We start from the raw sequence: 27174 nt of genomic DNA on the forward strand, positions 1-27174 counted from the left end.
ACTCACTTTCACCCCTCTGGAGATGCTTCTGGAATCTGTGAATATAAAAGAAACTAAAAAACTAGTGTGGTATCTTTGTCATCACAGATTGTCCTTACTTTCTGGAACCGTTTCTTCATGACATTTTTATTTTCTTCCAAAAGAATAGCTGTCGACACAAAAACGCACAATAAATTATAAGCAAACATCAATAAAACACACATCACAATAAACCGACTCCAATAACATTAAATTAGACTATGCACATGCAATATTTCTGAAAATCCCGAGCGATAAAAATAGTTGTGTTCCAGAAATACTTCAGACGACTGCGGAGATAACCAAATCCGCCACGAGCGGCTCGTTAGATCTAGAAAGTCGACATTTCACATATTTACAAATTTTTTAAAAACTCACTTGATGATTATGTTCATTGCAATCGAATTATCACTCGGATCGACTGCCACCGTTGCTTTCGACAGAACTTCATATCCTCCACGGAAAACACCGGAAAGGAAAACCGTGTGTTGTGTTTTTCCTTCGGGGACACGGTCCGATCGTTCGCACGGTACGAGACCAAGTATTTCAGTTATTTTCTTGACAGCATCCGGGATGTTCTCAACTGTAGACAATTGGAATGTTTCTTCTCTTGTTCCATCATCTCCTAATGCCTCCCAAGCGGAAGCAAACGATGTTTTTGCAACCCCTTGCACGGAATCCGAGACATTAACCTCCACTTCTTCTAACTGCAAAATTAAAGACTCATGAAGTATTAGGGAAACTTTTGACTTACCACATAGGTTTGATCGTAGGTGTCTTCAGAATCCGGTTCACCAGAAGTAGGATCAACATCCATTACTTTGAACTTCAGGATAGCTCCCAAAGAACCAGAAATCGCTCCTGAATCTGGGAACTCAAGAAGGGAATAGGCTGAATGGATTTCTCCATATGGTAGTTTGTTGATTTGAACAGTTTCTTTTGATTCCCATTCACCATCTGGATCCTCCAATTCAACCGAAACATCAAGAAGAAGTTGATCGTTCATTGTATTCTTACACTCGAACTGAAAAAAATAATTTAATGCTTTAACAATTTTTGATCTCAGATTACCTGTAAGACTACTGCATTGGCAAAAGTGTGCTTGATCATATGAACGGTGTACTCAGCAATGGATTCAGTGAGGGCGATACGAGCTGTAGATTTGAATACAGGGCCCAGAGCAGCGAACTGCGGAATAGCGGCGAGTTGAGCAGCATAAGGTTCAACCTTCGGAGCTTTTGGTTTTTCTTCTTCTTCAATGAGTTGTGGAACGCGTTTTTCAGGTTGAGATAGAGCTTGCTGTACTACAGGGACGGTGCGGAGATCAAATGCAGATGAGTAAGACTGCGATCGAAGATAATCCAAGATTGAACGTTCCAGACCAGCTGGTGAAACTTGCAAACCGTCTAGAATGAAGTTGTGTATGAGCGACTCAGCGGCTTCAGTGAGCATCTTGAGGTAGAAAGTAGCACGATCACGAACTTCATCATCAGAATCCAGAAGACAACGTTTCAGGAGAACTTGAATTGATGGGCGTAAGTCGACACATTGAGCGCCGAACTTGGCAAGAGCAGTGACGGCAGCTGCTCGTACTTTAGTACTTTCCAAAATGACACGGTTGTAAATGAACCGGATGTAACTAGAAGGATTTGGAGTTTTTGGAGCTTCTCTTCCGAGAAGGTGAAGAACACGAGTAGAAAGATTGTCGTGCTCACAGTCTTCGATGAACTCACACAAGTGAGCCAAACCAGCAACTTTCGCATCTGGATTCTCTTCAATTATGGCAATGATGGTCTCTACAATAGCCTTCTTATAGTCGTAGCTTCCATCATTACGAAGCATTTTTGCGAGGAAAGGCATCATAACTGTGTGCTTGCGAGGATAACGAGAGCACAGCGATCGGATAGCATCGACAACGACAATCTTGAACTCGTCGGAAATTTCATTAACAAATCCAGAAATTTGTTGCATAAGTCTCTCAACGCTTGATTCTGCTCCAGTCTTCAACAATGTTGTGATTGCAAGAGTTGCAATCGATCTGTTCGGATCGGTAATGAATTTCTCGAGATCGACATTGCAGCTCATAACGGCGTTTGGATGAGCCATGGCGACCTTGTTGAGTGTACGAACAGCCGCGAATCGTACAGCAGCTTTTGGTGAAGTGCAACACATTTGGAGAGCAGTGATAGCTGGTTGGATTTCAGATCTGAAAAATTTCAGAAATGTTATAGAACGACAAAAAATTCTTACGGTGTAGTTTGTGGAAGAGATACAATAGCTCTAGCAGCTTCATAAACAACCATTTCACTTTTGTGACGGAGACAGGATTCGATGAAGGTGAATACAGAAGAATCTGGTCTGAAAGATGAGAATATGTCAAACGAATCATATAAATCTTTAGAAAATGTTTCTTACTGATCATCATCGACAAGGCATCTGGTGGCGATACGAATCAAGTAGCAAACAGCGTATGGGCTGCGGAGAGCGTTCTTACTGAACTTCTGTACAAGTTTGTTAACAGCAAGACGATCATTGGCACGAATTTGATAAAGAAGAGCAAGAGCGTGGTACTGGACCATGTGATTATCAGAAGATACAGCCTCTTGAACTTCATTAGCCCATCGACGAACAACTTCAGCTGATTTCCTCATCAGATGAATAGAGGACACGACAGCGGATGAAGAGATAGCACTGTTGCGATCAACAATTGCTTGCTTCATGTAACGTTCAATCGTTTGTAACATTCCGGTGTCGGTAATCTTGCAGAGAGCACGTATAGCAGCGGCTCTGTAAAGATCTTCTCTGCCAGTCATATCCTTCGTGAGACTAGAAGTCACAATGATAACATCATCCGACACTTCGGCCATTTCTTTGACACCCAAGTAAATCATGCGACGGAGGTTCACATCCTTGCTTTGCCAAAGTTTCGTTACTCCAAAGAAGGCTTCTGTAGCCTCAGTTCTTCCTATTGGTTCTCCTTGCTGGATGATGTAGATTAGTTTAGTTAATATGAATGTGCATTTCTTGTTGTTGATTGGTGTTTCGTTGAACGCACGGCATTCCTGTAGGACTGAAGTCTTGTCAAGATGAGCATACACGTTTCCACTAGCTTCCTCGTCTTTCTTGTTGGTCTTCATTCTCGAAGGTTGACCTGGAAATGATATATTTTTTAGCGGTTGAGAAATATTCTATATGAACGAATATAAAGTAGGACTATGCAGAAAACTCAGAGGAGTTCACAATAAAATAGATTTGAAACGAACGGTAGTTGTTGAGAAGCGATAAAAAAGTCATGCAGATTACGGAACGACTGTCTAGAATGAAATGAACAAGAAATGAAACGATAACGAACCACAATGACAACAGTTCAAGGTTACCTCCTTTATTTTTCGGCGCAATACTCATTTTGGCGTGTTATAAAATTTGCAAATTCCAAAATTTATATTCTTCACGAAAATTTTTGCTACGTGTCTGTCTGCAATTTGGTGTCAAGTTTGATGCCTTGTACGCAAACACGACGCGGTGTATCGTAGCCCGTCGGAAAATTAGTCATATGTGCTTTCAGCTGTCGCCGTCGACAGCTGCACAGCATGCCACGTTCGATTTTACACGACACATCTTCAGTTTGTTCAGAGCCAGAAACTTCACAATTTTAAGAATCTATTATCTTTGCCTGTTCAAATGACTTTCCCTTCAAAACAAAAATCACTCAAAATGCAAACTATTTTGAGTATGCCAAAGATTCATGAATAATTGAGAATTTCTCTGAATTCCCAACGAGGAGGTCTATGTTTCAAGCTGTTGTACGCCACCATTTATCAGATTTGCATCAGAGCTCCCAAGAGGTTGACGATGAGAACAAAGATGCTAGTTTTTTCTTTCGTTTAGAGTTGTCTAGCAAAAGTTTTTTTTTCTGAATATTGCAATGTGCATGAGATGAGAAGATTCTGTTAAGTGTGATAGTTTTATAATTTTTTTCATTCTGGGTTCTAGTTTTCAACAGTTATCAGAAGTTTTTCGTTCTAAATCTGTAGATGCATTAATCTTGAAAGTTTCGTGGCTAAAGTTCTTCAATCCTATTACCGATCCGTTTTCTAACAATTCTTCAATTCAAGGACACATTTTCGCTTCCCCTCATATAATTACCCTCTTACTATACTGCTGTCTCTTGTCGCTTTGTTCACGAGTGTAACCCATGAGTAAAATATTTAAAATATTGATTGATCAGATTTATACTAGTAAATAAGTTTATTTCTGTTTCTTAATTCTTATCCTCCCGTATCGAATGAAGATATGCAGTTAACGTTATGCAACTAGACGGCAGCATTTGAAATCAATTCATTTATGCCTGCTAGACCACACAGAGGAGAACGAAGACGAGGCTGCTAGTAACAAGATAACGTATTACGTTTCTCTTCGTCTCCCAGATTTCTCAGTCCATCGTTCAGTATAGACTATTGAAAAAGAAAGGGGAAGCTAAGAGGAACTTTTTTTCCTGGAACATTGTGTTTGCACACTCTTTTCTTTTTTGTTAACATTTTTTGTGAATCACTGGTCAATTTAATCCATTCCTTCCGGTAGCTTCTGGGTCACAATGATCTTTTTCAATTTCAACAATTCTTCACATTTCTTTTTAATCAATACTTAAATTTCTTTTTCTAATATTTTTTTTCAGCAAAATTGCTCGCCGGCCAGAACATCAACGGCCACTTCTCGCCTCTCAGATGGCCAATCGACGCCAACCGGTGCCTCACAGAGCACAGCAACGGGTATACAGACAATCAGTAAGTTTATACGAAGGTTACAGTATTTTTTAAATTAACGACTTCAGCAAATACGATATGCTCCTGGGGCTGGAGGAGAATCAGAAATCAGTTGCTGTGTGAAATACTCCGTTTTTAGTTTCAATGTTATTTTCTTCCTGCTGGGTTAGTTCATCTTGCTATTATAAGATCAGAAAAAATAGTAGTCTTAGAAATAAGTAGATTTTCTGAATGCTTTTGGAAAATGTCAAGGGGAACATTTGATTTCCTCTTTTATTTCAGGCTTCGGACTTCTTCTATTTGGAGTATGGGCTCAAATCGAAAAAAACACATTTGTGAATATGCTAAGCAAAGCATCCAAGCTCTATCTTGATCCCACTTGGCCTCTTCTCATTGTGGGATTTCTTACCTTCATCATTGGATTCAGTGGATGTGTAGGATCTCTTCGTGAGAACACTTCGTTTCTTACATTCTATTCAACGCTTCTCGGTCTTCTTCTTATTGCTGAACTTTCTGCTGGAGTTTTCGCCTATGCATGCCGAGATCAACTTGATAACTACATCCGAAACTTGCTCAATGATGTGGTCGTTGGATATCGAGATGATCCAGATCTTCAATTGTTGATCGACTCTATGCAAGAAACGTGGATGTGTTGTGGAATCAATGGAGCTGACGATTGGGATCGTAACACTTATTTTTCGATTGAGGCTAGAGAAGTGGCTTCTCCAGAAGCCGGTGGAGTTCCGTTCTCATGCTGTGTTAACAGCAGCAAACTTGAATTCAAAAACTATTTCTGTGGACATGGAGTTCGAATAAAGCCTGAAAGCCATATGACAGCACATCTTGCGGCACAAAGAGTAATGGCACATACTGCATCAATTTATACAGAAGGATGCTTACCGAAACTTCAACTTTGGCTTAATAATAACATGCTATTGGTTGCTGTTTCGATGGTTATAATTGCTATAATACAGGTGATTCTGCCAGATAAAAGTTCAATCTTTTATTTATGTATTGCAGGTTCTTGGCATTTGTTTCGCTCAAAATCTCAAATCGGATATTCTCGCTCAACGGGCAAAGTGGTATTATACCCATTAATCAATAATCAATCAACGAAATCTTGACATCAATTGTATTCACTTCTTCGCAGCTTTTTATCGACTTACCACAAAATACCGGTCACACAATTTCAAACACCTTGCAAAATATACTTACGATTCTCTTTATCGTTTTGTCACAATTTCTTCATTTTTGTTATTTTTTTCTGAATCCGCCTTTCCTACTGGTATTTTTCTTGTGAGATTCCAATAAAATGCCCTCTTTTCACTCCAAAATATGTGTTCAAAATTTCTGTATTTTTCAGGATCTATTATTATATTAAATCACTTTTGATCATGTTAAAACTTATATTCGAAAAACTTCAAACAGAATGAACGAAGAAGAAGTAAAAAAAGATGCAGAATCAATAAGCATGAAGCAAAAAATTATTGACTTTTTACTAGGAAGACAGGCAGAAAAGGAAGAAGAACAAGGAGAGATTACGGTAGAAGGCGTTTCAGCCAACTATTTGGAATCTGATCTTTTGTTTTCAGGAATCATTCATTAAATATGTTCAATCGGAACGTCCTTACAAACTTGCTGCAGCTTTCTTCTTCGTTATTCTTGTTTTCTTCATCGGAATTCCAATGTGGTATCTCACAACATCCACGTATCGGGCACCATTTCCAACTTTCCCCTCAAATAGATCAATAACTGTTTCAACACGTATCAATTTTGCTATAACTTCGGATTTATTGGTCGAAGATGTCGAGAAACTGATGAAAGAATTGGAGACAAACTTGACGACAAAGGAAGTCGTGTCCCCATTAGAATTCCAATGGACCACCAAGTATTTAGGTGTTCGAAACTTTGAACAACTTGAACAAGATCACTCTGTGGATGTTGAAGAAGACAAAGAGTTCTTCGAAGTGTTTGTGGCTTTAGTTCCAGAGAAGGTATGATTAATTCCGAGAATTTGTTTTCAATATTACATTAGTTTAGGATTGGACACACTATTCAGCAACACGGGTTCAGCTAGGAATCGGAAAATGGAATTTCATTCAATGGCCAGTGAAGACTGAAGAAAAACAGAAGGCATCCAGTAGAGTCACTGAATTAGTATCAGAAACACTTATTGATATTCCCCATCTAAATTCAATTGTCCGGAGAGATCTTCGTCAAAAAATGCAACCATGGCAAATTGCAGCTCTCCCTCTTTCCCATCAGGTATGTGTGAGGATATAGCCTTCATTTCTTCTTTTATTCAGAAACGATTGGTTTGGGATTCAGCTCCATTAGCCACCAGTTATCACATTCAAGTGATTCATCTCCACGAGAATACTGAAATTTCGAAAGAATCATTGAAAAAACAAGAGATTACTACCAAAGCTTTGAGAAAGTTCGCAGAAAAAGTGAAAGGAGTTACTCGAGTTGAAGTTTCCTCCGAACATCTTTGGGATTTTGAGCCAACAATGCAATTTTTGGCGAAAGATGTGCAAGAAAGGTGGACATTAACTCATGAAGCAATGGAAGAACTAATTAAAAAAGTAGACTCGCAGATGCAAACGAGTTTAGAACAGGAAACTGTTCTTCGATTCGTTATACTTGAGACCACAGAGCCAGTCGTTGTACTCGATGAAACTGGAGAAGATATTCATGGAGTCGCTGTAGCTTCATGGGGAGCTGTTCTCACTAGAAACGAAGCAACAGAATCTAAAGCAATAGCTGCTATCAGGTAAACGTTGAATTTCGGATTTTAATAGTTCTCAATAAAAAAATTGAGTTATTTCCAGAATCCAAATGGGAATGGATGCTGAACTTTCTATCGGATTGCATCGCCCTCCTGTAGCCGTATGTCAATGGGAGATAGCTCGTGCTCGTCTTCGTGCATCTGTTGACAACGCTATGCGCGCCGCTAGTGCAATTCGAGCTTTGGACCAACTTGCTCAGAAGATTTCAAACATTGCGATCAATAATGACGTGGCTGATCGGGCGACTCGTGCTGTGAGGATTCTCGATGATGTTGTTCGTCCTGGCCGAGTTCTCAATTTTGAGCGTCTACTCGAAGCACGTCGTCTCGCAGATTCTGCAAATAACGACCATTCTTTATTAGCCATGCTGTACTTCCCAATGGATCAGAGAACTGCTGTTCTCATCCCTCTAGCAGTCCCCATTATTTTACCAATTGGGAAACTCATATATTCCATTGCTATGGTACTATATAGAGGCTTTATATGAACAAAATAACTATTTATATGACATTTACGGGACACTACTGAATCTAGTTTCACTTATTTGTTGATCTTCTTACATATGAATGAACTTTAATTTATTTTAATAATAAACACTTTTTCAAATCGTGAACTTTCATTAACGTGGATGGTCTTTTTCTAATGCCATCGAAACAATAATGTATTGTGAAAGTTGGGATTCATTTTCACTCTACTAAACACAATTCGACATCTTTCTTCCGTGATTCTCCTCCATAATGCTAGCATCGCCTCCGTCACGTCGAATGAGTCTTTTAACTTCTAAGGTGCCAAAAAGGGGTTTCTAGTAAAATCAAATGTTTTCAGGAAGGACTACGTACTCCAGTTCCAGAAGGCGGTGAGCTCGTATGCTATCGAAATGAAGAAGATCAACAACTTTGCCTAAAAGTAGAATACTCGCGTGAAATGGTTAGTGATAATTTAGTCGACTAGCTGTATTGTTCTATTATTTTCGATGATCAAACTCTCATCCTCAATCTTTTGTCACCAACGACCGACAGGACTCAAGACAGTAGCAGAAGAGATGCCTGAGCTACTGGGACTACCCCAACCAATTCCACTAACATCCGATATAACATCTCTCGACAGTACAATTCATCATCCATGTCGTATCTATACGGCTGTACGCGGTCCTGTTATGGAAGCAAATGAGACGAATAGAATGTTGAGTAATCATAGAGAACTTCAGAAACGACTTCTGAATATGTCATTGCAAGGAGAATCGGGCTATTTTATTGATTGTTTTGAAACACCTGCTGCGCGAGAAATTCGCAATCCACAGTTCACTTGATATGAAATTCTATAAATAATGCTATTTAGCCGCATAGGTGTCCTTTAACTCAATCTAAAATTCATTTAAAAAAGTTGTTTAAGAAAAATAAAAAGTACGAAGAACAATAAATGCTTAAAAATAAATACATTATATCAAAATGGAAGCAATATTCTAGAACGGCATTGTTTCAAGATCGCGGTTGAAGAGACCTCCTTGGTGACTTGCATCAAGCTTTCCAATACTAGCAACGATCTTCGTGACAGACTCATCGACCTAAAAAGTAAATATTCTCGAACGATAGGAAAATTATTGAATCTCACTGAAATTTCTGCATTGGATCCTCCCATGTCGGTTTGAACCCATCCTGGATGAATGTTGGTGATCAGTACTGGAATATTGAGATTTTTGAAGTCAGCGGCCATTGAGCGAGAGAAGCTGAGCATAGCTACTTTGCTCATTTTATAAGCGAGAAGTGAATTTCCTGGTCCTGATCCACGCAAGTTGAGTGTTTGGGATGCACAGTCAGAGCCGATATTGATAATGGCAGCACGATCTGGCGACAAATTGTCTCCTGACACTTTCGAAGCAGCTTTTTGGAGAAGTGGTAGGAAATGTTGGGAAGCCAAAAGTGCACTGACAGCATTTACATCGATACATTTGAGAACGGTGGAACGGTTTGGAGTTGATGAAGTTCCATATGATTCAATTACTCCAGCATTATTAATGAGTAAATTCAGTCCACGTTCACCGACCAGTCCGGAAACAGAATTCACTGAGCTCACGAGGCTCTCATCATTCGACACATCAACTGCGAGCAAATGGAGGCGAGAATCGGCTTTGGCAAGAGATTGGAGTTCCTGAAAACACATTTTTATTTTGAAAAGTTTATTATTCTGATATCACCTTCGCTCCGTCGATATTTCTGGCTCCAGCGACAAGTGTCTCGACTCCCGGAACTTTCAAAAGTTCTCTCACAAGTCCGAGACCGATTCCGCGGTTAGCTCCGGTGATGAAAATAGTTTTTGGTGCCATTTCTAAAAATAATAATGCATTTGTTCTGACGGATAACAAGATTTTCGGAGTCGAAAACTGGAAGAGACAGGTAATATGAATTCATTTTTATCTGTGCATGAGAAGTCCGCGCCGCACTCACGCGGCGGCCACGCCCATTTCTTGCGGCAGTGTTCAAACAAAAATGAATAAAAATGAATTCATAATAATATGGAGAGAAAAATTGGAAAATCAGTCACATTTTGAAAAAGATCGCGAGAAATCGCATGCAAAATGTTAGTAACCATGGTGATTTGTTTCATTCAGAAAGATATCGACACAACGAATATTTGCAATAACTACCGTATCCATGCGTACATTAATCCTGAAGTCACTCTGAATCACCGATACACGGCCTCCAGCGGAGGCCCTCTCAATGCACTGCGCGCAGTACTTTGAGAGGGCCTCTGCAGGAGGCCGTGCCGATATTATTTATAACATAAATCCAAACCTGGTTTCAATTCAACGTAAATAACACTGAACTGATAATCGAGTAAAGGGAAAATAATGGAATTATCAGAAAAGAAATTTATTTCCTAAACTGAACTATGCTCTTCAGTGAGAAACTCTTTTTATAGTTGAAACGAGTGAAGTGTTTATAACACGATTTCCCTTTTTCTCTAGTTTCTCTGACCACTCTCCGCAACATTCATTTGTCATCATTTTGTTGTTTTCTGGTGGTTTTTGACCGTCAAAGTAGTTAGTTACTACTGAACACATTGACACAAATGTTCTGAGTTCAAAGTTGAGATTGAAACAATTTTTTTAAAGTATTGAAGAATGTTCATTTTCGGAAAACAAATAGGAAAACTGAAGAAAAAAATCATAGCATCGTCAAAGGTCTACTATCGAAATAGCTTCTCAACTCAGGAATATTCATGATTTTCTGATGGAATGCGGATAGAATGGGCTCTTCTGATGATACAAACAATCCAAAACCTTTCAATGTTGTTAAATTATCAGCTATTTGGAGATCTGCCCAAGTGAGATTATCTCCAATCAAGTATCCTGAAGGACTCTTTACCAAAAGTTTGATCAAAGCCTCGAAATAGATTTTCTTAGCCGGATTAACAACGTCGTCAATTATTCTTTTCTAAAAAAAGTACTCTAGATGAACAGATTTCTGTCTAGAACTCACTATCTCATCTTCTGATTTTTTACTCCGAAAAGCCAATGTTAATTGTTTTTGAGAAACCAAAAAATCTTTGAACTGGTCGATCACAGCATCAACCATCGCTTCTTCCTCTGGAGTTTTTCCAGAATATCCTGAAATGTTTCTTTTGAATTTCATATTTCACTCAGAAATATAAACTTACCAAACTTTTTCGCCAAATACCTTCCGATTGCAGAAGATTGCGGGATTTCAATTTCGGTTTCAGAGATTGAATCTTTAATTTTCAGCAGTGGAAGTTGACCAAATGGGGTTGATTTCTTGAATTCTTTCCACAATTTCTCATTATTTCTTGGAATTCTGACATCTTCGAAAGGAGTTCCAGTCAAATGAAACAACTGACGAGACACTTCTCCAAGTCCCCGAACATCAAAATAAATCAGTTTGTATTGAATCATATTTGTCTGGAAACAACAATGAATGAATGTTTTTTCGGAGTGTTTACTTTTATGGGCGTGTAAATTACGGTAAGAGATACTACAAACTTGAACTGGTTACAAGTCAAACGACAAGAATCAAAAATATTTGTGGCATGATTTTTTATTGAATGTTTATTGTAGAAATTAACAGATAACAATTTTCTAAAGATTTGTATCCTTTCTCTTCGAAATGTATTCCTTGATTTTTGGGATGGAGTGAATTCTCGAATAGAATTCTTCCAATTTCTTTTCCTTCTTGAAATCCAAAAATCCATTTTTGAGGAGACTAGTCAAATTATCAGCAATGACAATATCTGCCCATGTCAATGAGTTTCCAACGAGATATCCAGATTCACTTTTATTTAAGATCTTGTTTATAATTCCTAGAAAGAGATCACGAGCTGGATCCACTACTTCGACTCTCACTTTGTTCTGAAATCAACAATTTGATGTATGATACTCATCAGAGAACTTACGATATATTCTGGATCTTTTCCGTAGAATACTGAAGAAGTGAATTGACGGAACGAGAAGATAAAATCTCTATATTGGTCAACAATTGAATCAGCAATAGCTTCCTCTTCTGCATTTTTTCCAGCAATTCCTAAGTACATTCATGAAAAATTAATAGTTTCAATTGAGTAGTACTTACCGAATTTTCTAGCCAAATATCTAGTGATGGACATTGATTGTCCGATTTCAACACCATCCACTTCCAAAACTGGAAGCTGTCCGTATGGAGTTTCTGAAAATATAAAATTATTGTTTGTCTCCGATGAATTGAATTTACTTTTCTTCAACTCATTCCACTCTTCGACGGAAACACGATGATCCTCAAATGGCACATCAAAAAGAGCAAAAATGATACGAGCTGGTTCAGCGAGAGCTCGAACATCAAAGTATGAAAGCTTGTAGTTTGGCATTATTCAGAACAATAAATTGGTTATTTTGATATAAAATTGCACTGGGAACCAATATTTTATACTACTCTTATCAATGCAATATCATCATTTCTCTCTTGATTTCTAACCAAAGTTCATTTTGTTTTCTTGGTGTTTTCCTTCAGAAAATGATGACAAAAGAAAGTAGAAATCTCTTTTTCTTGTAGAATCTAGATCAAATATCATCGAAAAACCCTAACTTTTGTCATTGTTTTGAAGTTTGATCTCATTTTTGCACTTAGAGTGTTTGATTCTTTTTGTCTTTTTCTTTTTCTCTCTGTTTGTTCTTTCTATTTTCTTCAGTGGACATCAATAAAACAAGCTGTTTCAGTACTTTCTCCAATCTGATTTCAATTGATAAATCTAAAATGGTTCATTACAAATTGACCTATTTCGATGCTCGTGGATTGGCTGAAACTGCTCGTCAACTATTTGTTCTTGCCGACGTGGAATTCGAGGATAATCGATTAACAGTCGAAGAATTTCAAAAACTGAAACCAAGTTTGTTTTTTTTTTCAGAGACCAAGAATAATCAAGAATAATTTCAGCTCTTCCATCTGGACAAGTACCGATTCTCAGTGTCGATGGATTCGAGATTTCTCAGTCTGCAGCAATCTGGAGATACTTGGCAAGAAAGTTTGGATTATCTGGAAATACTCCAGAAGAAGAAGCAACTGCTGACTCAGTTGTTGATCATTTCAAAGATTTTCTTGTTAGTTTCAAACATTATGGAGCCGGACTTTTCTTTGGAAAATCGCAAGACGAATTGGTAAATTACAGAATTCAATTCTGGAAATTGAATGCTTTATTTCCAGGATCGGGCACGCAAAGAGATTGTTGAGCCAGCAGTTCAGGTGTATTTCTCTGTTTTGAAGAAGTATTTGGAGAAGAGTGGAACAGGATATCTTGTCGGATCCAAGTTGACTTTTGCTGATATTGCAGTTGCCGAAAACTTGACAACACTGAAGAATACAGATTTCTTCAAACCAGAAGAAGAGACGACGCTGGCTTCTTTTCATCAGAAAGTTCTAGAAACTCCTAAATTGAAAGAATATTTGGAGAAGAGAAAGTTTTCAACTCTTTGACTTTTTAATCTATTGAATAAAGTTGTTGAAAGTGACAGAATTCCGAATGCTTTCTTTTTCAATACAAGAGAAATAAAGAATCTTCCGACAAACAAATGTGTTTGTTTACTCTTCAGATAATGTGCTCAATGACCAGTTGCTCCGAAATCTCCGCAGACAAAAAAGTTTAATCGATATCATCTTTTGAGACGAGACTCTCTCATTCTGTCTGAACAAGAATGGTTCATTACAAATTAGTCTATTTTAATGCTCGTGGCCTCGCTGAGATTTCCCGACAATTGTTTCATTTGGCGGGAGTGGAATATGAAGATCATAGAATCGAAGATCAAGAGTTTGCCGAGTTGAAACCAAGTAAGTTTTCCGACGTTTTCTATTTTTGAATTGAGTTTTTCTTTTTGTACATATTTCTGCAGATCTTCCAACTGGACAAGTCCCCATTCTATATATTGATAATGTTCCATTCTCCCAATCAACAGCAATTGCTAGATATTTAGCAAGAAAGTTTGGTAAGTTAACTGCTAAATTGGGTTCTAACAAATTTTTATTCTAGGTTTTGCTGGGAAGAATTCAGAAGAAGAACTGTTAGCTGACGCTATCGTTGACACTTTCAAGGACTTTATTGAAAGTTTCCGAACATTTGTAGTTGGTGTTTTGACAGGAGAATCAGAGGAAAACATGGTAGAATATATGATCACAAAACACCATTAATCCAGTTTATTTTTAGAAAAAGATTCGCGAAGAAGTGATGAAACCGGCAGTGAAAACATATCTCACTTATTTGAATAAGATTTTGGAAAAGAGTGAATCAGGATATTTGGTTGGAAACGAGTTGACGTGGGCTGATTTAGTGGTTGCTGACAATCTGACAACATTGATAAATGCTGAATTTCTTGACTTGAAAAATGAAAAGACTCTGGGAGAATTTCATCGAAAAATATTGGAAACTGACAAGCTGAAAGAATGGTTAGAAAAGAGGCCCGTCACTAGATTCTGATTTTTTCAATTGAAATTAATCTTTCCCATTTTGAATGTTCCTGAATAAACTAGCTTTTTTTTCTGCTTGTTTTTTTTCTCATTCGTTAGTTTTCAAATACATCAACTCCATTTATGTTTTGCCATGTGACAGTTTTATCTGAGTTCTCACTGGGTAACAGCGATGAACCTCGTGAAAGCGCGCTCTGTTGACACGAGAGCCGCGACGCCTCGAACGGAATAAGCCGCGACGCGGCCGACGGCGCTCGGCGCGATGAAAAAGCTCCTTTCCTCAACTCAAAACGCAATAAAAAGGCGTTTTTTTCGAAGAAAAAGTCAAAATCAACTAGAATAACGTTTTCCTTTTTCATAAACCGTTATTTTGGACATAAAGGAACTAAAAAATGCGAAAAAGACAAAGAATTTGAAAGAGATTTGAGACAAGGAAAACTATGAGAATACTCACAACTAATGACATGTACAGCACAAAACTTTCAAACATTATCAAATTTATTAAAAGAGTAAAATAAAAACAAAGCAACATTAGAGAAATAATGAAAATTTACATTGAATTTCGAAGAAGCGTTGTTAAGGTGAATTTGAGCCGAAGATTCACAATTTCAGCTGCTGACAAGACGTTGAAGAAGAAATCTGAAAGTTTTATTCATAAATCTACGGGAAAACTGTCTTAACGGAAATAATACGTGGAAAAAATAACCTGAAAAGTTCCTCTTGACTTGTAGGCTGATTTTGTCCATTTTTCGCAGCATTAGTTGACTGAAAATAGATTTTTTTGGTTCTGTAATAATATTTTGAACGAATAACAAAGTAAATATACGAAAAGTCGGTTTTAAACGAGAAAAAATGAAGAAAATTAAACTTTTTTGATGAAAAAACGAGCTTCGCGGCTTATCACTTGAAGGGAGCCGCGACGCACACGCAACGCATCTCTCTCGGTGTCGATTTACGAGAGGAATTTGAGGTTCATCGCTGTTACCCCGTGAGTTCTGAAGAGTACAATTTCCAATCAAACTCTATCTTCGTGAAAACAGTTTATCGACTAGATAAAATTCATTTTGGATAAAAACATTCGAAAACACATATTTTCAGACAAAATATATATGAATAGAAAAGAAATTCAGACGTTTTCGTTCTCACTGTTCTCACTGACATCCTCATCTTCTTCCTCGTCTACTGTAGACAAATTTCGATCGAACTTTTGAGTTTTGCGTTGAGTTGGAGATGTTTGAACTATTTTCTCTGGAAAATAGATTCATAAAATAATTTTTTTAATTAAAAAATGAATGTGTAATTTCAGAATTGTTCAATGAAGTAGGACTTACCATCTGCATGAGATTCGGCATATCCACTATAACTTCGAACTTGAACCAATTTCTTCGCATTTGTGTTTGATTTCATTTTGAGACATTCAGAATTCGATGTAGACGTCTTCTGAACTTCTACACCGTCATCATCAGCCCATTGAACTTTGCGGGTTCTTGTCATTTTCTATGCTGAAAAGGAACTATTTTAATATTTAGAAATTATAATTCAATGTAGGAAAGTTAAAAAAAAAAAGGGTCAACAAATAGGCGATGAGTGACCTGAATACACGAGACCGTTGAATTTTATAACTGTATATGGGGGAATACCTTCGAAACTGAATATGTGCAAACATGGAACGAATTGAAAAGAGGGTGGATTCTATTTTTAATATCAGACATCAAAATTCAAATTATCAAGTTTTCGAAATTCAAGTCAAAACACACATGCGCTCTTTTGGTGTGAAAGTGGCAGGACAGAACTGAAAAATTGACCACGAAGAGCCGGAAAAATACAGCGATTGACTGGTTTTTTTGTAGGTGAAATACGGACACGGACACGGACATTGTTTGATTTTTTGGAGACATCATGATGGATTATGCAAATTGAAAACAACTTTCAGAGAAATGGATGGGGTGATCAACGAATGGAAAAGGTCTCGGGCACTGGGTGAAAGTTATATCAAATGATGAAATCATATGGACGGTTTTCAGTGAAAATAGAGTGAAAGAACGTTCTAGAAAACTCTAAAAGATAAGTAAACACGGTACAGAATACAGTGGTGACTTCTCTTTCGGACTCAAAATGAACACGTGGATTTTTTCGACATTAGAAAAACTCAGAAAAGTCACAATATTTTACAGTCTGAACGGTGTCGTCAACAACAAAAAGAACTGCAAAAACGTGGAATCTTTCACGTTTTAATATTTTATGTCGAGGTTAAGCTTTTTTCAAGTCTTCAGCAAACACAACGGAGGACACGGTTTTTTGAAAACTGTACTTCCAGCCAAATCGAAAGTTTTGAGTTCTGGACAACATGAGAAAAAGTTGTTTCGAATGGGTCTCGTAGTTGGAATGGATAAAATACCATATTTTAAATGTTTTTACTACTATTTTCATGTTTTCCGCTGTGAGACCCATCCTAAGGTTCGCATAATATTTGCAGCAACTATCTAACAGGAACTGAAATTCGAGTATTGCAATAACAGACGAACGCTTATTTTTCTTTCTCTACTTGATTTGCATTTAGCAACTTTATGGAAATTGGAAACAAAGATCGGAGAAAAGTAATTCTTTGAATAAACTCCGATAAAATAAGTAAGCGGTTGAGAATTGTAATCTTGAACCGTTGGGTGAAAAGCGAAAAAATGTTTATATTTTGCGATGCGTATTGGCATTTGACGCCCCCGAAATGTGGAGAGAAAATGACAATGAAAGCACATTTGGATGGGAAATTTGAATGGAATATAAAGGAAAATGATAGAGATTGGAATGAATGAATATATGAATTGTGTGACGAAGAACGTTTGAACTGTAAATATTTGAAAGGGAAAGAAGAAAGGGGGTTCATAATGATGACGTAGCAAAAGTGATACTTCTAGCGAACAAAAAAAACTCAGATCTTTGGAACTTTGGAATTTGTTACGAACACTCTTCTAAACATGCACGGCCTCCAGCGGAGGCCCTCTCAATGCACTGCGCACAGTACTTTGAGAGGGCCTCTGCAGGAGGCCGTGAACATGCACTTTAACGGTTCTCTGTGTACCGTAATCCTACAGTAACCCTTTCACAGTCTCGCTGCTGGAATGGCACGTGGTGAAAAAAGTTGGAAATTTTGAAAATTAACACGTGGAAATAAAAATATTTTGCCCACATTGGATTTCTTGTGGAAAAAAATCTTTATTTCGGAAAAATTTCTCGTGAATAAGAGTGAGTTTCAGTTTCTTTCTCCCTAAATCCAAACTGTTTCACTCTACAGAGCTAGTCAAAATGAACTCAAACAATGAGATTAGTCATGATATCAACTGTGGAAAGATCAAACTAACGACGAACGATTTCAAAGGAAACGAGAAATCGACAGATGGATCAGTGACTATCCAAAGTATTCCATGGTTTGCTATTTCATTGATGAACTGGAATATAATGAGTCTATTCAGGAATTTGAGAGTTTCTGAAACTAACAAAAAATTGAATTTCAAGTTGTCATGCAATGAGAATTCGGCGAATACAATGTGGAATTGTGAAGCTGATATTGAGATTCATGTGAACAAATTGCATGGAAAAAGAAGAGGAAATTTCAAGAAGATGAAGGTGATTTCAGAGAAGAAAGTGTTTGATTTCAAGAATAAAAGTATGGAAGGGACTTTGGTGGCTAATGAGAAAGTGGATGATATTGAAAGTTTATTGGAGAAGAAACAATTCGAAATTGAAGCAAAACTAAAGTTGACGAGGATTTATGGATACAGAAAGCGAAAAATCATTGATTATTCAATTGAACATCCTCGATTTTCCAACGGAATCATTGTGGTGGATGGAAGTGAATTTCATGTGAACAAACAGATTCTGGCAATGCATTCCAAGTACTTTTACAATATGTTCTTCGGAAATTTCACGGAGAAGAACAGTAAAAGCGTCGAAATTCCTGGAGTTTCTTACGATGATTTTGTCATTTTTCTCGATTTCGTTCATCCAACTGGAAGGAAAATGGAAGTGGAGTTTGTGGAGAATTTAATGGAGTTGGCTGATTTGTTCTTGGCAGATAGAATCATGGATTATTGTGAAGAGTTTCTGATGACAACTGAAGTTTGGGATGTCGGTAAAAAGATGTTGCTGGCTGAAAAGTTTTCTCTTTCTGAACTTATGGCGAGTATTGATTCATTTGGTTTCTTGGAACGAAGTAATTTTCAGAATCATTGTCTCAACAGCTTCAAAACAACTAAGTCTCTTCTCGAACTGAAGAAATCCAATAATTTCTTTGATATTTCCGATGAAATTAAATCTTGTCTCCTGGAACGTGCAGTGCAACTCAACAAACAAAGAGCTCTTCGTTTCTTCTGAATACTCAAATCAAATAAATCAATTCTTCAAACTCTTTGAACTTCAAAACAAACCGAATATTATTCAGAAATGTTTATACAAATTGTAAACAAAATTTTCAGAAAATAAATTGTACAACCGTAATCCAATATACCTCTCATGCTAATCAGGAGATTACGGTAGTTAGAAATATAAAATAAACGAATTAAAGAGAATTTCAAAAAGCTCTTTCTAAACGATATGAGTTTCAGATTTGTTCAATGCAATCGATTCTTTCAGCAACGCTTTTCGTTCCTCTTCGTTGGGAACTGGCGCAAAAGAGGCTCGAGCGGACTTTGAGTAGATATGGGGAGCCTGAATTATCAGTCTTCAATACTGCTACAACAACAATTATTATAATATTACCTGCATTGAGTTCTGAGTATTTTGAATTGTTGACTGAACACTGTGATGAGAAATCGGAAGAGTATCTTGATGCGGGTTGTTCAGAATATCAATATCTTCACGAATCTGGCGAATGAGGTCATCAGTATCAGCTTCAAGAAGGGATGAACGGGTTAGATGATGAATAATTCCAGCTCCAAAACTGTCTCCGAGAACATTGACAGATGTACGAATACGGTCCCTGTAACCATTTCAGAGGAGTTTTGATAGGCAATGACAAACTTACAGTAACCAATCAACAGTCAACAACAAACTGAGATCTTTTGCAGGTAATCCAACAGTTGTCAAAACGATAACAATAGTATCCAAACCAGCTGGAACTGATCCTGATCCAATTGAAGCTACCGTAGTCGTGATACTAATAGTCACTAAATCCATTAAACTTAGTTTGATATTATGCAATTGAGCAATGAAAATGACAGCAACAGCTTCATAAAGTGCAGTTCCATCCATAGTAATAGTTGCTCCAAGTGGAAGTACGAATCTAGTCACTCTTCGATCAATTTTCAGATTTTCTTCCAAAGCACGGAATGTGACTGGTAACGTGGCACCAGATGAAGCTGTTCCAAAAGCAGTTGCAAGCGCTTGAAGCATTCCGGTCATGAATGCAAATGGAGATTTTTTGGTGACAAGGAAATAGAGAAGAGGTAGAGTGAGAAGAGAGTGAATCATCAATCCACAGATTACTGTAACTACGTACATGGCAAGAGCTTGAGCAGTCTCTGTCAAGTTGTCAATATCAATAATGTTTTTACAGACAAGAGACAGAATTCCAATTGGATAACACCTGAAAACCGGCATTTACAGTAATCCATTGAATTGACTTCCAACAAACCACATGAGAGCACTAATCCATCTCATGATAATAGCATCCAAAACAATGAAAAAGTTGATCATGAGACGAGCCTGATCTCCCAAAATACTCAAGATAATTCCAAATCCACTGCAGAACACAATCAAACCTGTAATTTAATTTAATAACCTTCTCACTCTACGGTTTCTAACCTAAAACATTCATTTCATTTGTATAAGTGAGGGTCTGTTTGTGTAATATTTCTGATGTCATATTCATTGATGTAGAGTTACGAACACGTGACGGCTTGATCGGCATATATTCCGTTTGAACTTGTTGGAATGTGGCTTGAATGATATTCTCAGGAAACATATTTCTGGAATCAACCCTTCAAACATCATAATTCTTATTTAGTTCTCACCTTATCTGATCGAGAAACGTATCCAATGTTGAAAGTGCTGTATTCTCTAAAGTTCCTTCTCCAAGTTCATGAATTAATTCAGGGTCACCAGGATGGATAGAAGACACAAGAATGATTCCTGTCTGAAATCTGACTCATTGCGAATCTGTTTCTCATAGTCAAAGTCTCACGAAAGTTGACAGGAATGTAGTTGTCATGTAATATATGATAGTCACTATACCAATACGACGAGCATCGCGTGCACGAACTTGAGCCAAAGCAGATATTACAGATGACATAATCAATGGCAAGATCATCATCTCAACGATTTGCATGAAAATTTCACCAGGAAAACCAATGAGACTGATGGTATCATTGCTGGAAATAAGGTGAAATTTCACATCATTCTACTTTGGAAAAACAACAACTGAAATGTTTAAACAGAATATATATAGACCAGCCTGGCTGCCGCGCCTTCGGCGCTTCATCCGGCTGGCCTCTTCTTATTTTCCTGTTCACCCTCTCACAAAAGTGTTCACGTGGCCGAGTGGTTAACGCTCACGCTTGTCGCTGAAAAGGCGAGGGTTCGACTTTTGCCCATGGCGCGCTCTGCCTTTATTTCTCAAAAATCTTGCGGACATCCTGAAAAACACACCGACAAATCCACAGACAGAGCCCACACGCGTTTTATATATAAGAATGATAGAAAGACCTTACCTCGGATTGAAAGGCCTAATAACAAAGCCTAGTACGACACCGAGAACGACAGATTCGATGGTAAGCACGAGAAGAAGATCCTTCTTCATGCCCATCTTGCTTCCGTCAAAGTCGGCGCGACAATTCGACTGTCAACTGTTTTAGTCTAACAGGCAAAACGAAAAATGAAGGATTATGCTAAACTTTCAGTGGCGTCTAAAATTTGCATTCCACTGACGCACTTGACAAGAGAAAATTCACAGAATGGAACAAATACTAACATTTTATATACTCTAACCGGGTGCTAATAAAGACAATTTAAAGCAGAGATCCTATTTAATGGGCCTATTCTTGGGCAGCGAAAAACGTTTTTCGCTGGTTTTTTTCCGATTCACGGAACCAGAAAATCAGCGAAAAACTCTTCGCGCGCAGGCATTTTTTGCTGGAGTTTTCTCTTCCATATTTGGTATGTTAGGCCATTCACTTCGGGACCATTTTGTTTAAATCAGTGATCCTTTAATTGTCGATTTACGCTTCACTGAAAGTTAAAGGATCACTGATTTAAACAAAATGGTCCCGAAGTGAATGGCCTAACATACCAAATATGGAAGAGAAAACTCCAGCAAAAAATGCCTGCGCGCGAAGAGTTTTTCGCTGATTTTCTGGTTCCGTGAATCGGAAAAAAAACCAGCGAAAAACGTTTTTCGCTGCCCAAGAATAGGCCCATAAAATACCCATGTAATTAAGATCAGTAATTGAACAATAATCAGAATTCAGTTTTGCTTTGTGACCGAATAGCGAGATTTGGAACGGAAATAGAACAATGAAGACAGAACAGTGAATGGGAGAGCAATTGCAGCAAATCCGAGGAAAGGTTTTGAACTTGTTCCGATCACATCCTTCAGCGCGTCTTCGTGAAGGTAATGAGCTGAAATATGATAATTTTCGAGATAATCCCACTTTCTTCTTACTGAATCTTCCTTTGGAGTACCACAGTGTTGAAACGTGAGAGACTTGCTTCGTCTCCGAGTCGGTGTAATCAACAGTCACGTTCTTATCTTCAATAGGCTGCACATTCCGAGGAACAACGACAACGTGATGGTAGACCGTCATTTGAGGAAGAATCTCAGCGAACTTCGTGTTTGGCGATCCTTTCAGAATTTCGAATCGATCGGTAGGGAAAGAATCGCGATCGTGTAGTTCCACCTGAAACCAACCGATGGATAAATAATTTTCTAATACTTGTTCCGACAAATCCACAATTTTTTGCAATTCTATTGAATCATCTCTAAATCTTACATTGATAGCAGAAGTGTTTCCGATATTGACAATTTGATATTCAAACACGTTTTGTTTATGAGCAAGGGGATATGTGCTGAGCAGATTTTTCCCGATAAGAACTCTCTGTAAATCCGTAATTTTGTAAAAGTAAAAACATTACAAAACTTACTGCAGAAGCGTCAACTGATACAAACCAAGCAAGAACCAGAAGAGAAAATTTCATATTGAAAACTTCCATCACAGATATAGATCTATTTTGATTAAATAAACTCTATTATGACTACGGGGTTTGCTGAGTTGGCAAAAATGAGCTGGAAAATCGTGGAAAGTTAAGAAATGCGAGAGACAATGCGAAAAAGGAGGGTACCAGAGAAAAATGTATATTCGAACTGCCGCGTTAAGTCAATTTCGTGGCGAGACCTGCCACCGCATTCAAACGAACAGACCTGCAGATCAAACTGGCTCGTTGCCAAAAACGTCTCTTTCGAATTTCGCGCGTTCGGATTTTCATGCGTTCACGTTTTCAGTTATTTTTTTTCTCAATTAAAAACAGGAATAGGAAGTTAGATTGTGATCTAGTATCACCCGTAACTATGACTGTTTGCTCCTACTTTCATTGTAGATGTTTTTCGTACTCATTTCTGTTTAAGTATTTTTTTCAGGTAATTGTTAAATGCAGATAACCTCGACCTTGACTCAAAACAAAATGGAGCCGATCAACGGAAATTTGTCTGTTGCCGCTGCGCCAATTGAACCACTCACAGTTTATGCTGCTGAACGTAAGTTAACATTCTACCTATAGAATATTCGTGAATATTGGAACTTGCTATCTTCTCTGTCTGAGAGACCACTTCATTCACATTTGTTGTACTGATCACTATATTTTAGAAGTCGGTGGGGCTTTCTGTCATCATTTCTACATCACCGTGTCGGAGAACCGTGCTTCAATCACCAAGTTTTATGGACACGAATCAAAGTTTTATATGGAGGATCAGACAGTTACTGGATCGCAGGTATTTCTAAAAAATATTTATAATGTTAATGTTAAAGCTTTAGGAGATTGCGAATTTGTACAACCATCTGCCGGAGAGCACCCATTTTAAGATCCATTGCATCAAGGTAATCAGTTTCATTTGCCAAAATTTAAACAGGTAGTATTCAGGGATATCCAAGTCCACATAAGCAAGGAGTGATTGTCAATGTTATTGGAACCGTGAACCTTCGTCCATTCATGCAAACGTTTTTGCTAGGACAACAAGGTCAGAAGAAGTATTACGTTGAAACTGATGCTTTCCAATACCTCGACGGTTATTTCGATTTCAATATCGAGCAGGAAAAAACGGTGTCGCCAACAGGAGTGAATGGAAATTCGAACGGTTCGAATGGAAAGGTAACGAAGGCGATAAAGACTCCAGAACAACCAAAGGAGCAACCGAAACCTGCCGCTCCGAAGCAACAAACACCAAAGAAAGCTGAAGAGACTTCTCGTCCAGCGAAGCAAGATTCACCGAAAGCTTCAGAGAAGGAGGTGGTCAGAACTCCACAAAAACCCGAAACTGTGCAACATCCACAACAACAACAGCCAAGAGCTCAGGCTCCACCGCAAGCTCCAGTTCCAGCTCCGGAGCCTGTTCAAGAACAACCAAAGGCTCCAAAAACCTGGGCCAATCTTGTTGGAGGTGGTGCCAAACAACAGCCACCACAACAACAAAGCTACGGACAGGGACAACGTAAGAAAATTTGATTTAACATTTAACAGTTTTTATTTAGTTCTTTTACAGAAGCGCACCAACAGCAAATGCACCAAATGCAGCAAGTCGCCGCATTGCACCAACAGCAGCAAGCCCAGGCTCAGATTTATCAGCAGCAGAGACATGCCCAACAATCATCTCAACACCCTGCTAATGACTTGCGTCAAGCTCAAGAGAACTCGGATGCGAGTTTGAACGAGCGCAAGATCTATTTGGGTGGAATTACTCGCGAAATCGTTCCAAGTAACACTGCTCAAGCTGAGACCGAGATCAAGCAAGTATTCTACAGTGAGTTTGTATCAGTTAAAGTCTGAATTTTTATCGACGATTTCAGAGTTCGGAGAGGTTGAAGAGGTTCGTATGCCTCGTAAAGTCCTCGACAGTCCCAACGACACATCGAAACATGCGTTCGCCTTCATTACAATGAGAAACAAGGCTGGAGTTCAAGCCATTTTCGCTGCTGCCACTCGCGATGAGCAAGGAACTTGGAAACTTCCACTCAAGCTCGACGCCTTCGGATTCGAGGGACATGCTCAAATTAGCGAGCAACGCGATCAACCAGGTGGAGGATTCAGAGGTGGTCGTGGCGGTTTCCAACCACGTGGTGGTCAATTCTTCCGCCGTGGAGGTCCAGGAGGTGCTCCACGCGGGGGACTTCGCGGTGCATTCCAAAACGGAGGACAACATTAATGGTTCTTCTCTCTCATTTCCCTCACCATCCCTGTAAAAGTTACATCCATACCGTTCTGTACCTATCCTTCTTTCATTTTTCTTATTTATTCCTTTTTCCCTCCTCCCTCGTTTTAATAATGATGATTTAAGTAAGAAGATTCTGGTAACCGAATATTATGGCGTGTAGTGTTTTAGTAGATCTCTCAACAAATCCCATCCAACCCGCCCTCGCCCCTTTCCACCCCCGGTTTTCGGTGACTGACGACCGTGATCCCCACTAAGTTTGCTCTTTTAGAGTACAAGTTGCAATCAGACATCATCCCACCACCGAATATCCAAGTTGTATTTGAATGTTGTTTTAATATATTATCACTTTCCTTCCTCATTTCTTATTTACCAGCCCCCATTTTCATTTTCTTTCTTTCCTTAGCGTACTCGTGCACCGTTTGGCGCTCAAGTTCCTACACGTTTTTGGCACATTGGAATTAAAATAAAATTTTCGTATTCTTTTATCGTGATGTTTTTGTGTGCTTTGCCGTTTTCATTTCAGTTTGTTTAGTGACAGTGACCTGTACTTGAGTTTTTGTGGTGACTGGGTGTTTTCAACTTGAATTGGTTAGATCTAACATGGACGACGAATACAATGTACTGTCTACTGGATTCGCCGATGACGACGGGGAACTTCAATATCCGTAGGAAAAATTAGAAAAACTTTTTTGACTTTGTGGTTATTACAGAGATGATGACAGAGAGCCATTAGCAGTGATTTCAAACGGAGACACTGAAAATCAAAGACTATCAGAAGTCAGAGGGGCTCTTGAGGAAGTCGGCTTTGGTAGAATACATCTTTATTACATTGAAAAATAATTGAAGTATTATTTCAGGAAGTCGTAAGCGACGTTTGAATGACATCGAAGATGTATTTGACAAGAATGGTAGACGAACACATCCGATGGGTCAGTAACATTACAATGCTTCAAAATTCATTCTTTAAAATTTAGATTGGCATATGAGAATGGAGCCCGTGGCACCTGATGTTGCTGAAAAGTCCCAGATGAACGCCGCAAAACGAAGAGCTCTTGAGAGTTTGGAGCAGAAAATTAACGAAGCTATCGTGGAAGCAGAAGCTATTAAAGAAAATGATCCAGAGAATTTCGGAGCTGATGGAGAACAGACAATTTATTCCCTATGCGAACAAGAAATGTCAAGAAGATATCACAGGAGAAAGGTAAGCTCTGATGTCTACTCACCTATAAAATCTCCGGGTACCTAGGAAGTCATGAAGAATCCTCCAACTGACGGCTCCCCTTGGATCGGTGTCAGCGACGTTCTCAGAGGCCAACGTTTTTATATTCGAACTTTCCGTGAAGATCGTTCTTCTGTTCCGCTGGTAGAAGCTATCACACAACAAGCTACGCGTTCTCGAGTTGGTTATCGAGCATTCCAAGCAATTTGCGAAGAAGCAGAAAATATTCGGTAAGATCAGAATCAGGATAAATAAGTAAGTGTTGTTGTTCAGAAAAGAGAAAGAACAGAATTGTGTGAAGCAACAAGAGTTAGAATTTTCTCGAATGCTCGAAGAATCATCTGAACTGGAAACAATGACAACATCACATGTCGAATCTTCACTGTGGGTTGACAAATACAAAGCAAAAAACTTCTCGGATTTGTTATCAGATAATGTGAGTGTCAGAACATTTTAAATTTAATATAATTCGAGAATTGCAGACTGTGAATCGGAATATTTTGGCATGGCTGAAAATGTGGGATGAATGTGTTTTCCATAGAAAAGTTGATGATCTCCTGTCAAGTCTCGGTGAGAAAGAACGAGAGGTACTTCAAATGGATAACGGAAAGATAAGGCGACCTTTATCGAAAATGTTGCTTATTTCTGGACCAGCAGGTCTTGGAAAAAGTACTCTGGCTCGAGTTGTGGCCCGACAAGCAGGATATGCAACAATTGATGTTAACGCAAGTGACGCTCGAACAGTCGCAGATCTCAATAAAGTACTGGAAGGAGCTGTAAAGACTTCGCGAACACTGGACGCTGATCAAAGACCAGCCTGCTTAATTCTTGATGAAATTGATGGAACTCCGATTGACACGATTCGACATTTAGTTCGGTGTTTGCAAGCAACTGGAAAGAAAGCGGTGCGACGCCCAATTATTGGTATTTGCAATAACTTGTGAGTAGAATTGTACAGTATCATTGATAACAAAAACAAATAGAAAACTGATTTATTCAACAATCAGTTGTTCTTAAAAATGTTCATCTTCTT

General features: G+C 38.4%; 14 protein-coding genes across 14 annotated transcripts; 7 read left to right on the forward strand and 7 right to left on the reverse strand.

The window, feature by feature from the left end:
- Positions 1–300: 300 nt before the first annotated feature.
- On the reverse strand, positions 301–3423 carry GCK72_014371 (uncharacterized protein; the record flags this gene model as incomplete). Its single annotated transcript, XM_003102737.2, has 7 exons — positions 301–349; positions 397–725; positions 773–1042; positions 1090–2224; positions 2269–2376; positions 2434–3169; positions 3396–3423. The coding sequence occupies 7 exons, from the start codon at positions 3421–3423 to the stop codon at positions 301–303; spliced, it is 2655 nt and encodes an 884-aa protein (XP_003102785.1).
- Positions 3424–4742: 1319 nt separating this feature from the next.
- Positions 4743–5879, forward strand: GCK72_014372 (uncharacterized protein; the record flags this gene model as incomplete). Its single annotated transcript, XM_003102803.2, has 4 exons — positions 4743–4802; positions 4850–4946; positions 5064–5755; positions 5802–5879. The coding sequence occupies 4 exons, from the start codon at positions 4743–4745 to the stop codon at positions 5877–5879; spliced, it is 927 nt and encodes a 308-aa protein (XP_003102851.1).
- Positions 5880–8543: 2664 nt separating this feature from the next.
- On the forward strand, positions 8544–8879 carry GCK72_014373 (uncharacterized protein; the record flags this gene model as incomplete). The annotated part of the gene is made up of 1 exon (XM_003102655.2): positions 8544–8879. One exon carries the CDS (start codon positions 8544–8546, stop codon positions 8877–8879), a length of 336 nt encoding a protein of 111 aa, XP_003102703.2.
- A 153-nt stretch (positions 8880–9032) lies between these two features.
- GCK72_014374 (uncharacterized protein) lies at positions 9033–9893 on the reverse strand (the record flags this gene model as incomplete). Its single annotated transcript, XM_003102808.2, has 3 exons — positions 9033–9134; positions 9182–9718; positions 9765–9893. 3 exons carry the CDS (start codon positions 9891–9893, stop codon positions 9033–9035), a joined length of 768 nt encoding a protein of 255 aa, XP_003102856.2.
- Positions 9894–10734: 841 nt separating this feature from the next.
- On the reverse strand, positions 10735–11480 carry GCK72_014375 (uncharacterized protein; the record flags this gene model as incomplete). Its single annotated transcript, XM_003102692.2, has 3 exons — positions 10735–11004; positions 11050–11177; positions 11228–11480. 3 exons carry the CDS (start codon positions 11478–11480, stop codon positions 10735–10737), a joined length of 651 nt encoding a protein of 216 aa, XP_003102740.2.
- Positions 11481–11663: 183 nt separating this feature from the next.
- GCK72_014376 (uncharacterized protein) lies at positions 11664–12424 on the reverse strand (the record flags this gene model as incomplete). The annotated part of the gene is made up of 4 exons (XM_053730264.1): positions 11664–11933; positions 11978–12105; positions 12154–12246; positions 12292–12424. 4 exons carry the CDS (start codon positions 12422–12424, stop codon positions 11664–11666), a joined length of 624 nt encoding a protein of 207 aa, XP_053585036.1.
- A 386-nt stretch (positions 12425–12810) lies between these two features.
- Positions 12811–13527, forward strand: GCK72_014377 (uncharacterized protein; the record flags this gene model as incomplete). The annotated part of the gene is made up of 3 exons (XM_003102741.2): positions 12811–12943; positions 12991–13211; positions 13258–13527. The coding sequence occupies 3 exons, from the start codon at positions 12811–12813 to the stop codon at positions 13525–13527; spliced, it is 624 nt and encodes a 207-aa protein (XP_003102789.2).
- Positions 13528–13745: 218 nt separating this feature from the next.
- Positions 13746–14521, forward strand: GCK72_014378 (uncharacterized protein; the record flags this gene model as incomplete). The annotated part of the gene is made up of 4 exons (XM_003102673.2): positions 13746–13878; positions 13941–14033; positions 14078–14205; positions 14252–14521. 4 exons carry the CDS (start codon positions 13746–13748, stop codon positions 14519–14521), a joined length of 624 nt encoding a protein of 207 aa, XP_003102721.2.
- A 1116-nt stretch (positions 14522–15637) lies between these two features.
- GCK72_014379 (uncharacterized protein) lies at positions 15638–16005 on the reverse strand (the record flags this gene model as incomplete). Its single annotated transcript, XM_003102719.2, has 2 exons — positions 15638–15759; positions 15843–16005. 2 exons carry the CDS (start codon positions 16003–16005, stop codon positions 15638–15640), a joined length of 285 nt encoding a protein of 94 aa, XP_003102767.2.
- Positions 16006–17811: 1806 nt separating this feature from the next.
- Positions 17812–18879, forward strand: GCK72_014380 (uncharacterized protein; the record flags this gene model as incomplete). Its single annotated transcript, XM_003102644.2, has 1 exon — positions 17812–18879. The coding sequence occupies one exon, from the start codon at positions 17812–17814 to the stop codon at positions 18877–18879; it is 1068 nt and encodes a 355-aa protein (XP_003102692.2).
- A 210-nt stretch (positions 18880–19089) lies between these two features.
- GCK72_014381 (uncharacterized protein) lies at positions 19090–21307 on the reverse strand (the record flags this gene model as incomplete). Its single annotated transcript, XM_003089455.2, has 8 exons — positions 19090–19212; positions 19264–19483; positions 19529–20089; positions 20138–20264; positions 20308–20471; positions 20517–20638; positions 20687–20873; positions 21213–21307. The coding sequence occupies 8 exons, from the start codon at positions 21305–21307 to the stop codon at positions 19090–19092; spliced, it is 1599 nt and encodes a 532-aa protein (XP_003089503.1).
- A 657-nt stretch (positions 21308–21964) lies between these two features.
- Positions 21965–22695, reverse strand: GCK72_014382 (uncharacterized protein; the record flags this gene model as incomplete). Its single annotated transcript, XM_003102798.2, has 4 exons — positions 21965–22119; positions 22163–22397; positions 22491–22595; positions 22642–22695. 4 exons carry the CDS (start codon positions 22693–22695, stop codon positions 21965–21967), a joined length of 549 nt encoding a protein of 182 aa, XP_003102846.2.
- Positions 22696–23145: 450 nt separating this feature from the next.
- Positions 23146–24913, forward strand: GCK72_014383 (uncharacterized protein; the record flags this gene model as incomplete). The annotated part of the gene is made up of 6 exons (XM_003102809.2): positions 23146–23251; positions 23361–23485; positions 23529–23591; positions 23635–24202; positions 24254–24511; positions 24558–24913. 6 exons carry the CDS (start codon positions 23146–23148, stop codon positions 24911–24913), a joined length of 1476 nt encoding a protein of 491 aa, XP_003102857.2.
- A 609-nt stretch (positions 24914–25522) lies between these two features.
- Positions 25523–27085, forward strand: GCK72_014384 (uncharacterized protein; the record flags this gene model as incomplete). Its single annotated transcript, XM_053730265.1, has 7 exons — positions 25523–25587; positions 25633–25730; positions 25780–25851; positions 25897–26123; positions 26169–26371; positions 26415–26577; positions 26624–27085. 7 exons carry the CDS (start codon positions 25523–25525, stop codon positions 27083–27085), a joined length of 1290 nt encoding a protein of 429 aa, XP_053585037.1.
- Between the last annotated feature and the right edge of the window lie 89 nt (positions 27086–27174).

Source organism: Caenorhabditis remanei, chromosome IV, assembly GCF_010183535.1.
Source record: "Caenorhabditis remanei strain PX506 chromosome IV, whole genome shotgun sequence".
Lineage (NCBI taxonomy): Eukaryota > Metazoa > Nematoda > Chromadorea > Rhabditida > Rhabditidae > Caenorhabditis > Caenorhabditis remanei.